This window comes from Chiloscyllium punctatum, chromosome 6, assembly GCF_047496795.1.
Source record: "Chiloscyllium punctatum isolate Juve2018m chromosome 6, sChiPun1.3, whole genome shotgun sequence".
NCBI classification, from domain to species: Eukaryota; Metazoa; Chordata; class Chondrichthyes; order Orectolobiformes; family Hemiscylliidae; genus Chiloscyllium; species Chiloscyllium punctatum.
Genome location: NC_092744.1, coordinates 81,592,658 through 81,609,327, shown reverse-complemented (window position 1 = coordinate 81,609,327; position 16,670 = coordinate 81,592,658). Strand labels below are relative to the sequence as shown.

Below are 16,670 nucleotides of genomic sequence, written 5' to 3'. Positions count from 1 at the left end.
CTGAAAGGTCTTCCTAAGGATATGCCCACGGTTCCTAGTCTCTCCTACCTATGGAAACATCTTCCCAACATCTACTTTGCCCAGGCCATTCAGTATTCTGTATGTTTCAATTAGAGCCCCCCTCATCCTTCTAAACTCCCTTGGGTATAGACCCAGAGTCCTCAAACATTCCTCAGATGTTAAGCTTTTCATTCCTGGGACCATTCTTGTGAACCTCCTCTGAACATGATCCAGGGCCAGTACATCCTTCCTGAGAGATGGGGCCCAAAACTGTGCACAATACTCTAAATGTGGCCTGACCAGAGCCTTATAAAGTCTCAGAAGTACATCCCTGCTTTTATATTCAAGTACTCTCAAAAGTCATGCTATCATTGCAGTTGTCTTCCTAACTACTGACTCTATCTGCAAGTTTACCTGCATTTCAGATTTCTGAATTTTCTCCCTATTTAGAAAGTAGCCCTTCCTACCAAAGTGCATGACCTCACACTTTCCCATGTTGTACTCCATCTGCCACTTCTTTGCCCATTCTCCTAACCTGTCCAAACCCTTCTGCAGCCTCCCCACCTCCTCAATACTACCTGTCCCTCTACCTATCTTTGCATCATCTGGAAACTTAGCCAGAATGCCCTCAGTTCCATCGTCTAAATCGTTAATGTATAAAGTGAAAAGTCACGGTCCCCACACTGAGCCTTGCGGAATACCACTTGTCACTAGCTGCCACGCTGAGAAAAACCCTTTTATCCCCAATCTCTGCTTTCTGCCAGACAGCCAAGCTTCTCTTTGCCAAGGATCAGAACCCACCACATGAAGAAACAGGGTGAAGGATAAACCTCCTTCGTATAATATACTATGTTGTGCCAAAGAGTTGCCTGGATGAGGTTAATTTGACAGCAATGTCAACGAGACCTAAGAAAACATCCAGAGGTGATTCTGGCAACTAAGTGGAATTAGATGATGGATGAGAGGTAGTACTTGTATTTTTCCTTTGACTTAAAAACAGAAAAGGCTAGAAATACAGAAGAGGGTGACTACATTTGAAGAAAAAGCAGATTGGTGGTTGGATATGGTTTCTCAATAGCTATGCCTTCTCCTCAAGAGGAGGGATCTGAGCTTCTTTCTGAAACCTTATTTCATGGCCAACCCCCATTTCCAAAGGTGATCGACGGAAAAGATCGACCCTCCTTACGCTGACTAATGACAGGAGTTAGCCTCTTGGTATCTGTGCATCAGTAGTTTCTACGCAAAGAGTTGTCTTTGAACATACTGAAAACCCAGTAGAATGGGAATGGTGTACTGGACTCTTCCTTTTTGCTAGCTGGTTATAAATCCAGGCCATACTGATGGGATTGAGGGGAAGGAGCTGGATGGAACAATGATGAGGTATGTTAAGGTATGAATGCAGCCAGACTGTCAGGTTCTCTCTCAGCACTTTGCCATCCAATCAGAACTCTCAAAGTGGATAAGCTACTTTTTGTTAAATTATGTTCACCTTAGTGAGTTCTGTCGATTCCCACATGACATAAATATCGGAACGGGGAACATGTGTGAGTTAGTGATGTTAACGAAGATAGGAAACCACTCTCTCATATTAATGTCTGCTGATATTAATGAATGGGAGAAAGATTATTTGTGACTCATGTCTTCGAAGTCAGTTACTTTAAGAATTTCAGCTGATGTACATAAGCAGGCACACTCACAAGCATATTTGGTCACTAACAGTGGCTGCATTACCTCTCTGAACATGGGGTTGACCAGGGTTGTCAAGCACTTTGATTTTGGCTGTCGCTTCATGGGCTCCAAGGGCTGCATCGAAACAAATTACAAAAAAAAAGTAAATCAATCCAGTAGACAATCTTTCTTAATATTACTCGGTCTATCCGTCACTGCTTATCCCACGGGTTAGTTTTCTCTTGCTTCTCCCTTCCCCATATGCTTAACCATAGAATACTGAGTGATGACACCTGTTTCTGAACCAGTGGAACTTGTTATCTTTCTTGGGGGTCCCCTGTTCATACAATCTACAGGCTTTTAAAGCTCTACTTGAGCATCACTTAACCGTTAGCAAGTGCTCTCGGTAACCTTCCTCTCTGCACTCCTGATCTTGGTAGTCACCCAAAATATCAAGAACAGGCTGTTAATTGTATGAAGTTTTCGCTACAGGCAATCACCGTTAGAAATTTGTTATTTTTAAAAAAAAATAATAATTCCTTTCCTCACCCTCCTCCAAATCCTCAAAACACTGACTTCGTCATGTGGCTCCAAATCCTTGAAGGTGATGCTTCTCAAATCCATGTTGCCCCTTTCTGAAACTCAAAGCTCAGGTCACACCATTCTGGTCTCTGCTTCTAGCGCAGCACCTGAAACGGCTCTAGTCAAAGTCCCAAGTGACTTCTCTGTGAGCACGGTACATTCTCCCATCATCTCCTCCTCTCTGATCAACCACACCATTGTCGTCCTTCAGTGTTTCTCTCCAGCTCAGTGGGACAATCCACATGAGGTCCTACTCTTAGCTAACCTCTTCCAGGAGTTCCCCAAAGTTCTATCTTCCCCTCTCTCATTGGCTTATGGTTTCTCAGATGCACCATCCAATGAAACATGGCTCACTTCCCAATGCACATTGGCAACAAAAAGCTCTATTACTCCATCACAACTCTTGACCTCTTGACTTTGCGTTACTGGATTCTTCAAGTATCCAGTCTTGACTGAGGTACAACTTCCACTAAAAATTATTGATAAGATGGAAGTCAATGCGTTCGGTTCCCAATGCAAACTCAATTCTCTGATCACTGGTTCCAATCCTTCCCCCTGGTCATTGCTTCAGTTTGAACAGGGCTGTTTGCAACTACAACATTCCATTCAAATATGGCTCTAAATCCTCTTCATTACCAAGGCCATCTCTGATTGCCTCTATCCTTCCCTTAAAAGGCAGGTGAGCTTTAGCCGAGAGAGTTTTAATACTCTTCTGGCCTGGTCCATCCAGCATACTCTCAAAATGTTGGTACATGTAAACTTCTGCTGGAGGGCCAGTACCTTAACTTTCATCAAGTTCCACCCATATCTTCACTCAACTACGCTGGTTCCTGGTCCTTCAATGCATCCAATTTAAAATTCACAATTCCCATGTTTATTCCTTCATTGCATTTCCCTTCCATATTCTACAGCCTTTCCCAGGTTTGCAGCATTCCCTCACCAAGTGAAAACTCTCCATTCCGCAGACTCCCACCTCTCCTGTGTTCCTCCTCCTTGTTGTGTCTACACTTGGGCCCAATGCTATGATATCTCCACTAAGTTTTCTGTCTTTCACTCTCCTTTACTACCACATTTAAAACCCATTTCTTTGATTAAACCTTTATTACCCCTCTCAATACGGCAGTTATTCTCCCCACCCCCATTCACCCACCTATTGTACTCTTTGCTACCTTCCCCCACCCTCCTCTCTGACCTATCAACTCCATCCCCACCCCCCCATTGACCTACTGTACTCTTTGCTACCTTCCCCCACCACTGCCCCATTTATCTCTCCACCCTGGAGGCTTCCTGCCTCTATTCCCGATGAAGGCCTTTTGCCCGAAACGTCGATTTTCCTGCTCCTCGGATGCTGCCTGACCTGCTGTGCTTTTCTAGCACCACTCTGATCTAAACTCGGTGTTTATTTTTGTCTAGTTTTGCTTTTCTAGCACTTTACCATGGGGAATTTTTCTACATTGAAAGCTCCATGAGTTATGTCATTTTGCAAACAAGATGCCCAGTTTCAGTGGCATTAAAAGAACACAGATGTGAAGACGGAGCTTGTGAAAACCTTTGAAGTAATTATGAGAGAGTATGGTCATGAAAAGATGACTTATCCAACTGGGGTGGAATGACTTTTTCAGACACATTATTTCCATATTGCACACATTCATTGGCTAGCTCATTATTTCTGGTACTTGGGAATAAAATATACTGGGAAGACACTCCCTGTATATACGAAGCAACTCACTCCCGCCCCAGAGACTGTCTGAATCTCTCTTGGTTGAGGGACTGAAGATGAAATGTACTTCGCCACCTTTCACACCATTGCAGCACCAGGAGAACTTCAAAGCATACTATAGCACACTCCATTCTACCCTGTAAGTCCTCAAAGAGTGCATCACTGCTGAAAACTGCTTGAATTGCTTACAGTAACAGTAGTAGGTGCTGGAAAGAGACTAATTCACAGACTCACCTTCTGAGAAGTCGGAACGGGCATTCCGTTCTGAAGCTTGCTTAACGTACTGGGACGTACAGTGGGGAAAGTCCAAACTGGGCACTGATCCCGTTCATCTGCATCAGCTTCCCTACAAACAGATAGTCAGGTCTCTGAACATGCTGATATCTTCCAACATAAGGCTCTCTAGCTCAGATTTATATATTAGCTTCAATATTTCAACTCAACTCACACCCCTGCTTTCCCCCATTTCCTCACCCTAAACAAAGACGCTGAACAGTGATCCTTGGGTAAGGTACTAGCAACATGGCTAGGAACAGGGAGAAGGTCCCGAAAGCAGAATCCACGGGCTGCTCACAATCTATATCAATGACTTGAAGGTCGGCATCAAATGTAGTATTTCCAAATTTGTAGATGATACAAAGCTCAGCAGGAATGTGTTATGAGGAAGATGTTGAGCAGCTTCAGTAACATTTAGACAGTCTTTGTGAATGGACAGGAACATGGAAGATGGAATATAAAGTGGAAAAATGAGAGGTTATCCAGTGAGGTGAGAAGAACAGACTGCGCAGAGTACTTCTTGCCAATAAATCACTGAAAGCTAACAAGCTATTAAGGAAGCTAACTGAATTAAGGAAGCCTTAATTGCAAGAGCATTAGAGTTCAGCAGTAGTGAAGTTTTGTTTCATTCACATAGGAGCTTGGTTGGACTGTACTTGGAGTACCTCAGGAAATACATCATTGCTACACAGGAAGTGCAATGAAGATTCACCAGACCTGTTCCTGGAATGGCAGGACAGCCCCATGCAGAGACAAATTGGGCAAACTGGGTCTGTACTCTCCAGAGTTTTGAAGACTGAGAGGTGATCCCAATGAAATCTACAAATACTTAAAAGTGATAGACTTTCCCTAGTTGGGGAGTTACAATTAGGGGGCACAATTTAAAAATAAGGGTATACCATTTATAGAAATGATTTGGATGTGAACACAGGAGGGATGGTTAGTAAGTTTGCAGATGACACCAAAATTGGAGATGTAGTGGACAGCAGACAAGGCTACCTCAGAGTACAACAGGATTTTGATCAGATTGACCAAATAGTCCAAGGAATGGCAGATGGAGTTTAATTTAGATAAACGTGAGATGCTACATTTTGGAAACTCAAATCAGGGCAGGACTTCTACACTTAATGAGGAGGTCTTGTGGAGAGAGTTGCTGAACAATGAAACTTTGGAATGTAGGTTCATAGTTCCTTGAAAGTAGACTCACATATAGATAGGTTAGTGAGGAAAGTGATTAGTATGCTTGCCCTTATTGGTCAGTGCATTGGGTACAGGAGTTGGGAGGTCATGTTGCAGCTGTTGCGTGTTGTTCTGGTCTCCCTGCTATAAGAAGAATGTTCTGAAACTTGAAAAGGTTCAGAAAAGATTTACAAGGATGTGGTCAGAGTTGAGGGCTTGAGCTACAGAGGGGGGCTGAATAGGCTGGGGCTATTTTCCGTGGAGCATCAGAGGCTGAGGGGTGACCTTACAGAGGTTTTTAAAATCATGAGTGACATTGTTAGGGTGATGATTTGGAGAGTTACATTGCATTTTGCTCAAGAACTGCATACATTCATGTAGAACGCGGAGCTCAAAAACTGCATGAATTTATGTAAAACTCTTATCTCACTTTTTAGATTAGAATCAATCTAAACATCAGGTCATAGACAGAGAACACAGGGGGCTAACACCTTCAACATATTGTCTAGCTATCACCATTGTTAAGAGCTAACTCGAGAATGCAACTTTAAAAAAAAGGTTTTGTGATTTACACATGAAAGAAGTGAACCTATCACTGTATTCTAACAGATGAAAGCCTTAACAATCAATTTTTCAATGTATAATTTCAGTTACATCACACTGCAAATTTTTGCTATAAATTCTGTGTTACGATCGAGCCCTCCACAATCACCTGATGAAGGAGCGTTGCTCCGAAAGCTAGTGCTTCCAATTAAACCTGTTGGACTATAACCTGGTGTTGTGTGATTTTTAACATCGTTAGGGTGAATAGTCAGGTCTTTTGCCCAGGGGAGGGTAGTCCAAAACAGGGGGCATAGCTTTAAGGTGGGAGGGGAAGAATTTAAAAGGGGCCTAAGGGGCAACGTTTTCACGCAGAGGGTGGTGTGTGAATGGAATGAACTGCCAGAGGAAGTGGTGGAGGCTGGTACAATTACAACACTTAAAAGGCATCTGGATGGATATATGAATAGGAAGGGTTTAAGAGGGATATAGGCCTAATGCTGGCAAATGGAACTAGATTAATTTAGGATATCTGGTCAGCAAGGATGAGTTGGGTCTGTTTCTGTGCTCTCTCTCTACAACTCTATAACTGGATGAGGAGAATTTGTTTACTCAGAGGATGGTGAATATTTGGAATTCTGGATTAGTGGTGCTGGAAGAGCACAGCAGTTCAGGCAGCATCCAAGTACCTTCGAAATCGATGTTTCGGGCAAAAGCCCTTCATCAGGGCTTTTGCCCAAAACGTCGATTTCGAAGCTACTTGGATGCTGTCTGAACTGCTGTGATCTTCCAGCACCACTAATCCAGAATCTGGTTTCCAGCATCTGCAGTCATTGTTTTTACCTCGTTGAATATTTGGAATTGTCTATCCCAGAGAGCTGTGGAAGCTCAGTCACTGTGCATAGTTGAAATAGAGGTTGACAAAACTTGTGACTATCAGTGATATAAAAGATTACAAAGACATTGTGGATAAAAGGTATTGGAGTGTTTCATCAGCCATGATTCCATTCGGTGGCAGAGCAGCCTCAACAGACGGCATGGTATTTATGGGTACTTTTAGAAATTTAAAAGGTCAGATCACTGTTCTTGAATCATAGATTTCACCAAGTTGCCAGGCAAAATTCTGGGTCAATGGACAGTTAGTTAATGTTAGGTTAAGCAGCGCTACATAAACAGAACACTGCAGCTGGGGAAAGAATATCAAAATTAATTGCAAACCTGACAGCTATTCAGTTGTTGACAGTGCTATTATTGATGATGGGGAGATTAGTTGCAATTTGCCGGTGTTGCTCTTCATAACTGGACAAGCCTGCCAACACTGACTATCCATATATGGAAGGAACAGATTCCTGCACACTGTAATTGTCTTTGAATAAGGACAGACAACACCTTTTAGTGGAGGGAGGGAGTAAAAGACGAGAAAGAAATCATGAAAAAAAGATTGTGCCCAATGTTGCAATGCCAGTACTGGAATGAGCATTAATTTACTAGACTGAGTAACTTGGGCAAGTTCTTGGTGGCTTCAACAACACAGCTGGCTCCAGTCTTACCAAAAGTACCTTTTCTCTCCTGAATGTCCTCGCAACATCCTTTCCCTCAACCTCCTCCCACTCACCCTCTCCTGAAGCCAGTGTTTGTGTTCGTGTTCATCATCCCCATGAGACTTTCCTTAACTTGACAGTACCAAGCTGGCTAGCCAACCCATGGGATGGATAGGGGTGAGACTTCACAGGTCATGCACAATTCTATCCTTACTCTGCTCCTGTACACATCATCTTTGCAGCAGATACCAATCAATATCTTTTTAAAAAAAAGACTTTATTTTATTTCAAAACCACCCTTGTTTGTGACCAATTATCACCCAGCTCAAGCTCTGCAGACTGGGATGCTAAGAACAGACATTTCAGCTTTCAGCTGCCTTTACCTATCAGAATGGCTAGAGAATCAACTATACATTCACACTCACTGTGCCTTTTTCTCATGTACAAGAACCATCTGGGTGGGAAACAGTACGGACCATGAAAAAAATGGTTAGCATCCAGAATTTGGAATGCAGGTGCACCGACTCTTAGAAAACCCCAAGCCCCCTTCGTCCCTTGCGACAGGATTATGCAAAGGAAAGACAATCCGTATGTCTATGATAGGAAGATGCAATAAGAAAAAAGTGAAGATGCATGTTATGAACAAAAAAAGGAATTACTATTTGAAAGATTTGTAGGAATATCCTCATAGCGAGGTCAGAGGAATGGCTCAAATCGAACAACTAGCTCAACCTTCTGTTTTCTACACAAAGAGAAGCTGGTTACTATTCAACTTTCCCAATAATAATAATCTCTCAATCCTGATTCAATTCTTGCAAATCTATTTTGCAACCTCTGTAGTGTTTCTATGAGCCTCTATAACACAGAATTGTGGACAATGCGAGGGTTTGACGAAGGTTCTATTTAAGTTTAACATAATAGTTCCACTTTTCAATTCAATTCCTCAAATGTACATCAGTGTTTCTTTCATCCTATCAAACTGACACTTAACTGCTGATCTATCCCACTCTAGTTCTCCCATCTCCCCACTCATTCACGCCAGGAATCAGGCATACTTACAGGTCTGAGTCTTCGGAGCTGGACTCCTCACCATGCCCCTCCGACTTCCAGCGCTTGTAGCGGTCGATCAATTCTGTTAGGTAGGAGGTTTTTTTCGTGTAGCGTTGGATATATTTGTGCTTCAGAAGCTCCTTTGCTGTTGGCCTCTAGAATTTGAAGAAACAGCTGCTGTGGTTATGTTTTACAGTCCCACAGAACCTCTTTGGTTTCCTTATTTAAATATCACTTGCAACATTCTCTCTCTAGCCCACTGGTTCCTCATTTTCTAGCCACACATCTTCCAACCTTCCTCGCTCTCCATTCGTCAGAAATAATTTTTTATAAATCTGTGTACTGTAACTCTACAACTTTTCTGTTGAAGTTTGATGGTACTTAGCACGTGTCTTTCTTTAGATGATTAGATTAGATTCTCTACAGTGTGGAAACAGGCCCTTCGGCACAACAAGTCCACACCGACCCTCTGAAGAGAAACCCACCCAGACCCATTCCCCTATACATTTACCCCTAACACTACAGGCAATTTAGCATGGCCAATTCACCTGACCTGCACATCTTTGGACTGTGGGAGGAAACCGGAGCACCCGGAGGAAACCCACGCAGACACGGGGAGAACGTGCAAACTCCACACAGTCAGTCGCCTGAGGCGGGAATTGAACCTAGGTCCCTGGCGCCGTGAGGCAGCAGTGCTAAGCACTGAGCCACCGTGCCACCCATCTTGTAACATTCTTGGAAGAGAAGGTCCACAAAGGATACATTTTGCTCAGGACATTCTCCTTACCTTGAAAATACATGGGCATGCCATCAGACTCCTCTGCAAGGTTGCAGAGGAACACTCTGAATCTTTCACTGAGAAGTTGGAAATGGTGTTTAACATGGCCTGCCCCTTGAATAGGTATTGCCTGCTGTAAGGTGGTCCAAATAGGTACAGCCTGGGGTCAAACGTACCTTCCAGGAAAAGGCTAGCTTATCACGATTTAGAAAGAAAAACCCAAGCAGGGAGTGACTGGTTCTCTTTCACATTTGTTTTATACTTTTGCCCCTTTGAACAATGGCATCTAAAGGTTTCATAAATAGGAGATCAGATTCAAGACTTTTATGGACATTTGTAAAAGTCCTTTTATGTCTGCTGCCATAGATTAGATTCCCTACAGTGTGGAAACAGGCCATCTGGCCTGTGACATTTTTCACATTAACAAAACACCTATTTTGATACAACAACTTTACCTGGCTTTCTCCAACATTCTGGACATGACTATAACTTAAATTTATTCACTGAAGCAGTGGATTTCTTACCCCACCATATTAACCTGCCTCCTAACAGCTTCAGTATAAATACAGAACATGTATAAAATGGAAGCATAGTTGGAAAAGGGGGAGAGAGGGGGAGAGAGAGAGAGAGAGAGAGAGAGAGAGAGAGAGAGAGAGAGAGAGAGAGAGAGAGAAAGAAAAAAGCAGGATAACAAAAGCAATTCCTTACTCCTAAATGAGAGGGGAGAGTCACCCCGATGTATGGATTACTGCAGGGAGTAACAGTTCTGAAAGGTTTGGAGAGACAGAGTTTGGGTGTAGTTCTGTTGGGAATCACTGAAAGAACGTATCTGTTTTGTGTGTAGTGCACTTCCAATTTCAAATGGCCTGCTGTATACCCTAGTCTACACAACTGTTCATAAAAGTTTTTATTTAAAAAAACAGAGATTGGCACAGCTCACACAGGTAGATCAATGTGCTCTGCAGAACTTGCTTCATTTTCATAGGGCTTCAAAACTGGATCAGCATGGACGTTGTTCCTGAATTCTGACACTACAGTTAAGCACACTCTGATAGTTACCTGCTACTGAAACAAAACCTAAATTCACTTCTGATAGTTACTTGTGTGGAACCTTATCAAATACATTTGGTATTCTATACAGGCAACATCTATAGACACTGCCCTATCAGCCTGTTGGTGATTTCCTCAAATTACATCTAAGTAAATCAGTCAGATATGGCAAACCCTTAAAATAAAATAATGTCTGGAACATGGGAGAGAGATTGCAACCTTTGCCTTTTCATATTAAAGAAAGAAGCAGCTTTGCAGCTTCAGGGATGAAAGTGATTTTCTTGCTGTTATTCTTCTTTTCCTTGTTATCCCTTTGAATCCTGCTCTGTATTTTAGCAAACTAGATTATGAACTCTCAAGTCACTCCTACAGAAAGTGAAGCATGAGCTCTGCTCCCTTGGAACTCAAGGCTACAGAAGTTAATTATTTAATTAGAGATGGTTCAGAAAAGATTTACGGGGATGTTGCTGGGACTGGAGGGATCGAGTTAAAATGAGAGGCGGGATAAACTGGGATTCATTTCATAGGAGCATCGAAGATTGAGAGGTGACTTTATAGAGGTTTGTAAAATCATGAGGGGCCAAGATATGGTGAATAGCAAAGGTCTTTTTCCTAGGGTAGGTGATTTCAAAATTAGAGGACATAATTTTAAGATTAGATAAGATAAGATTCCCTACAGTGTGGAAACAGGCCCTTCGGCCCAACAAGTGCACACCGATCCTCTGAAGAGTAACCCACCCAGACCCATTTCCCTCTGACTAATGCAGCTAACACTATGGGCAATTTAGCATGGCCAATTCACATGACCTGCACATCTTTGCACTGTGGGAGGAAACCGGATGAGAAATGAAAGATATAAAAAGGGACCTGAAGGGCAACATTTTCCACACAAAGGGTGGTTCATATCTGAAATGAGGAAGTGGTACATGCAGATACAATTACAACATTTAAAATAGATTTGAACAAGGACATGAATAGAAAAGGTTTAGAGGGATATGGGTCAAACACAGGCAATTGGGGCGAGGTTAGTTTGAGAAATATGGTTGGCATGGACAAGTTGGACCGAAGGGTCTGCTTCCATGTTGTATGACTATGACCTAATCCACTTTGCTTCTCTTTGAGCAACTGATACTGGGACTTGTCTCTAATGAGAGATTCCAATACTTGTTCTACTACTGATGTTAAACTAATTGGTTCTCCCACCTTTCTTGAGCACTGCTGTGAAATTTGAAATTTCCTATTCTAAGAAGGCACAATTCCTGAATTTATGGAAGTTGGAAAATCATGACTGAAGCATAGTCTCTTGGGAAGGAATGAGAGGACTGTCAGTACTTGTGACCAAATCAAACAGTCAATAGGAAAAAGAAGAAAAATGGACAGAAAACTAACTTTCCAGTACTAAGCAAATGATGAAGATTGGCCTCACCTCCCCCACCTTAATTTTCTCATACAATCTGCAACCTGTTTAAAGGACATGCATTTAACAAATTTCATTGATATTCCACTTTTTTTATCTGCATAATTTCTGCAGACGCCTTTGAATATTCCTTGTACCTTAAAAAGGTAATAATGTGACTGTTCAGGTACATCTTTATTCATGACCTCTGTTTTAACATTTCTTGATGTCATTCCTGGATCAGTAGTAACATTCTTGTCTTAAAGTTAAAAGCTTATAGGTCCTTGTCATATTAATTGCCTATTCATGATCTAGTCTGACACTTGTGTAACATTGGGAGTGTGTTGCATGGTTGGATTGCCCGTCTTTCACAACGGATATTAAATTGATTTTGTTCGAACAGTCCACCTTCTTGGGAAGATGTGGAGAGCAGCAAACAATATCCCCCGCGTGTCTGAGCCAATATTTTAGTCTTGACGAATGCACTAAACATTACCGTGCCACTTACCTCACTGCTGTACATCAGGGCTTGCTGTGAGCAAGTTGACTTCATAACCTCACTTCAGATGTGATTTACTGATTGTGGCAAACTTTCAGATAGCTTGACTACAAGGGCTATGAAATATTTCTTTCCTTCTCTAAAACAGCAACACCGAAAGCTCATTTGGTGCATATAACCCGAAACAAAGCAATATCTTCTACTTACAAATTTGGGATCCTTGTTTAAGCAGGCCTCAACAAACTCTTTGAAGGGCTTGCTGTGGTTTCCTTCCAGTGTTGGGGGGTTGTTCTTGGGAATCAGGAAAAGAACTCGCATAGGATGCAGTTCTGAATTAGGGGGTTCTCCTTTTGCTAATTCAATTGCAGTTATTCCAAGGGACCAGATATCTGCCTGAAAATAAACAAGTCAGAGAATGAGAAACTTTACCTTAGTACAAGCGCCAGGTTTTCAAAAGAATTCCTGCATTTTCCTCCATTGCAATTAACCAGGGGAAGTTAAGGATAGCATCAAATGAAAAGAAAAAAAACATATATACGTGTTTAGGTTGATTTAATGTATAAATCGACCCCTTATTTTTGGCCAAAAATCTTGCATTTTCCATATATCTTATGTGTAAGTCGACCCTTCACAGTTACAGATCAACATTGATGAGCCAGCTTGCCTGCCCACTGTGCTCTGCTCCAGCATTGCAATCTGCCAGCCATCATGTTCCGTTCCAGGTTTTCAGAATTACTGGAATGGTATGACAGCACAGGGTGACTGCCAGATCCATGGAGTTAGTTCCAGTTTACCCGCAGTTTACCATGGCCTGAACATATTACAGGGAACGTTCCAGAACCAGGGAATAGGGGACTGCCGGGATGGTAAATTCCCCATTTTACCTATTTTATAGGTAAATATTCATCCCCTCAAAAACAATACCTCGCATACAAGTCAACCCCTAATTTCAGGTTAAAACACAGTCTTCAAAATTCAACCTATACACGATTATACACAGTATTAGAATATGGCAAAATTAGTGGTCAGGCAGATGATTGGGAAAGTTTTAAAAACCAACAAAAGAGCTCCATAATGAAAGAAAATAAAATTTGAGGGTAAATTTGCAGACAATAAGACAGACAACAAGAGCTTCTGTAAGTATATAAAAATTTAGGTGAAAGTGAACACAGGCCCTTTACAGAATGAGGCTGAAGAAATATTGATTACATTAGATTACTTACAGTGTGGAAACAGGCCCTTCGGCCCAACAAGTCCACACCGACCCGCCGAAGAGCAACCCACCCAAACCCATTCCCTTACATTTACCCCTTCACCTAACACTATGGGCAATTTAGTATGGCCAATTCACCTACCCTGCACATTTTTGGACTGTGGGAAGAAACCGGAGCACCCGGAGGAAACCCACACAGACAGTTGCCTGAGGCGGGAATTGAACCCGGGTCTCTGGCGCTGTGAGGCAGCAGTGCTAGCCACTGTGCCACCGTGCCGCCCATAAATAACAATGGAGGAATCAGGAAATATCAGGGGATTTGAATAAATACTCTGTATCCGTCTTCATTATCATAGAGTCATAGAGATGTACAGCATGGAAACAGACCCTTTGGTCCAACCCGTCCATGCCGACCAGATATCCCAACCCAATCTAGTCCCACCTGCCAGCACCCGGCCCATATCCCTCCAAACCCACCAGCTTGGTGCCTCTTAAAATGTTGCAACTGTACCAGCCTCCACCACTTCCTCTTACAGCTCAATCCATACACGTACCACTCTCTGCGTGAAAAAGTTGCCCCTTAGGTCTCTTTTATATCTTTCCCCCCTCACCCTAAACCTATGCCCTCTAGTTCTGGACTCCCTGACCCTAGGGAAAAGACCTTGTCTATTTATCCTATCCACGCCCCTCATAATTTTGTAAACCTCTGTAAGGTCACCCCTCTGATGCTCCAGGGAAAACAGCCCTAGCCTGTTCAGCCGCTCCTTATAGCTTAAATCCTCCAAACCTGGCAACATCCTTGTAAATCTTTTCTGAACCCTTTCAAGTTTCACATCTTTCTGATAGGAAGGAGACCAGAACTGCACGCAGTATTTCAACAGTGGCCTAACTTGATTGAGTGTTTTGAAGAAGTAACAAAGAAGATTGAAGAAGGCAGAGTGGTAGATGTGATCCATATGGACTTCAGTAAGGCATTCAACAAGGTTCCCCATGGGAGACTGATTAGCAAGGTTAGATTTCACGGAATACAGGGAGAACTAGCCATTTGGATACAGAACTGGCTCAAAGGTAGAAGGCAGAGGGTGGTGGTGGAGGGTTGATTTTCAGACTGGAGGCCTGTGACCAGTGGAGTGCCACAAGGATCGGTGCTGGACCCTCTACTTTTTGTTATTTACATAAATGATTTGGATGCAAGCATAAGAGGTACAATTAGTAAGTTTGCAGATTGGAGGTGTAGTGGACAGCAAGGGGTAACTGAGAGGAGCTGAATATCACTTAAAATGGGAAAGAACTGCTGAAAGATAAAATAGAGGGATTTGGTAGTCATAGAGATGTACAGCATGGAAATACACCCTTCAGTCTAACTTGTCCATGCCAACCAGATATCCCAACCCAATCTAGTCCCATTTGCTAGCACTTGGCCCATATCGCTCTATTCATATACCCACCCAGATACCTTTTAAATGTTGTAACTGTACCAGCCTCCACCACTTCTTCTGGCAGCTCATTCCATAGATACACTACACTTTACGTGAACAATTTGTCCCTTAGGACCTTTTTTAAACTTTTCCCCTCTCACCTTAAACCTTTGCCCTCTAGTTCTGGACTCCCCCAAACCAGGGAAACGAGCTTGTCTATTTATCCTCTTCATGCCCCTTATGATTTTATTAACCTCTTATCAGCCTCCAATGCTCCAGGGAAAGCAGTCCCAGCCTACTCAGCCTGTTCCAATAGCTCAAACCCGCCAATCCTGGCAACATCATTGTAAATCTCTTCTGAGCTCATTCAAGTTTCACAACATCCTTCTGATAGCAAGGAGACCAGAATTGAATACAATAAACCAAACGTAGCCTAACCAATGTCCTGTACAGCCACAACAAGACCTTCTAACTCCTGCACTCAATGCTCTGACCAATAAAAGAAAACATACTAAAAGCCTTCTTCAGTATCCTAGCTACCCGAGACTCCACTTTCAAGCAACTATGAACCTGCACTGAAAGTCTTTGTTCAGTAACACTAACACCCCCCCAACCCCCAACTTGTTCTTAAATCAGAGGTTCAGCAGGTAATGGAGAAGGCAAATATAATGTTGGCCTTTACTTCAAAGGGAATGGAGTATAAAAATAGGAAAATATAGTGAAAACTGTACAAGGTATTTGTTAGATCACACCTTGAATATTGGGAAGATATTTGGTTCCCTTATCTAAGGAAAAGCAAACCTGCATTAGAGGCAGTCCAGAGAGGTTGATAGGGATATGGAGGGACTTCTTAGGAGGAGAGGTAGAGGAGATTGACCCTGTATACACAGAATAGAAGAATGAAAGGTGACATTCTTGAAACAAGCAAAGTCCTTAGAAACCTTTACAGTTAAATTTGGAGAAGCTGTTTCTCTTGTGGGAGAGTCTAGCACTATTGCATATAATCTCAGAATCAGGAACTAATTAAGACAAGAGGGGAGGAGGAATTTCTTTTGAGAGGAGTGCGAATCTTTGGAATTCTTTCACTTAGAGGGCAATGGAGGTTAGATCATTCTAATATTTAAGGCTGAGATAGACACAGTTTTAATCAATAATGGAATCAAGGGTTATAGGGGAAGGCAGGAAAGTGGAGTCAAGGATCATCAGATCAGCTATTCTCTCTCTGATTACCGGAGCAGACTCAAAATCGGTTGTATGGTTTTCTTTTGCTACTACATCTTAGTCTTCTACAATGCGAATCTGAAGGAGGGAGTCACGCAGAGAGAGAGAGAGAGAGAGAGAGAGAGAGAGAGAGAGAGAGACACACACACACACACACACACGAGGGAGAGACACAGAGTGTATAATCGGGATGGGAGGGGTTTTGATTATGTTGGTTGCTTTCCGGAGGCATGGAAAGTATAGATGGAGTCAATGGATGAAGGTTTGTTTTGCATGATGGGTGGGCTATGTTCACGACACTCTGTATTTTCTTGCAGTCCTGGGAACAGCAGTTGCTAAACCGTGCAGTGATGCAGGCCAGATAGTATGCTTTCTGTAACGCATCTATAAAAGTTGACAATTATCCTCATTTGTGAGGGAGGCCTCACGGCAGTGCAGGATTTCAAATCTGCACACGGTCATTCTGGAAGGAGAAAGTGAGGACTGCAGATGCTGGAGATCAGAGCTGAAAAATGTGTTGCTGGAAAAGTGCAGGTCAG

At 42.5% G+C, this 16,670-nt stretch overlaps 1 protein-coding gene across 1 annotated transcript in view; it reads right to left on the bottom strand.

Moving 5' to 3' along the window:
- Positions 1–16,670, bottom strand: part of stk25b (serine/threonine kinase 25b) — an 88,419-nt gene that overhangs the window by 5,519 nt on the left and 66,230 nt on the right. The window contains exons 6-9 of the mRNA XM_072573081.1: positions 12,487–12,672; positions 8,566–8,711; positions 4,205–4,316; positions 1,732–1,803 (exon numbers count right to left, since the gene is read on the bottom strand). Coding sequence (XP_072429182.1) covers positions 1,732–1,803; positions 4,205–4,316; positions 8,566–8,711; positions 12,487–12,672 — 516 coding nt within the window. The remainder of the gene's footprint in view (positions 1–1,731; positions 1,804–4,204; positions 4,317–8,565; positions 8,712–12,486; positions 12,673–16,670) is intronic.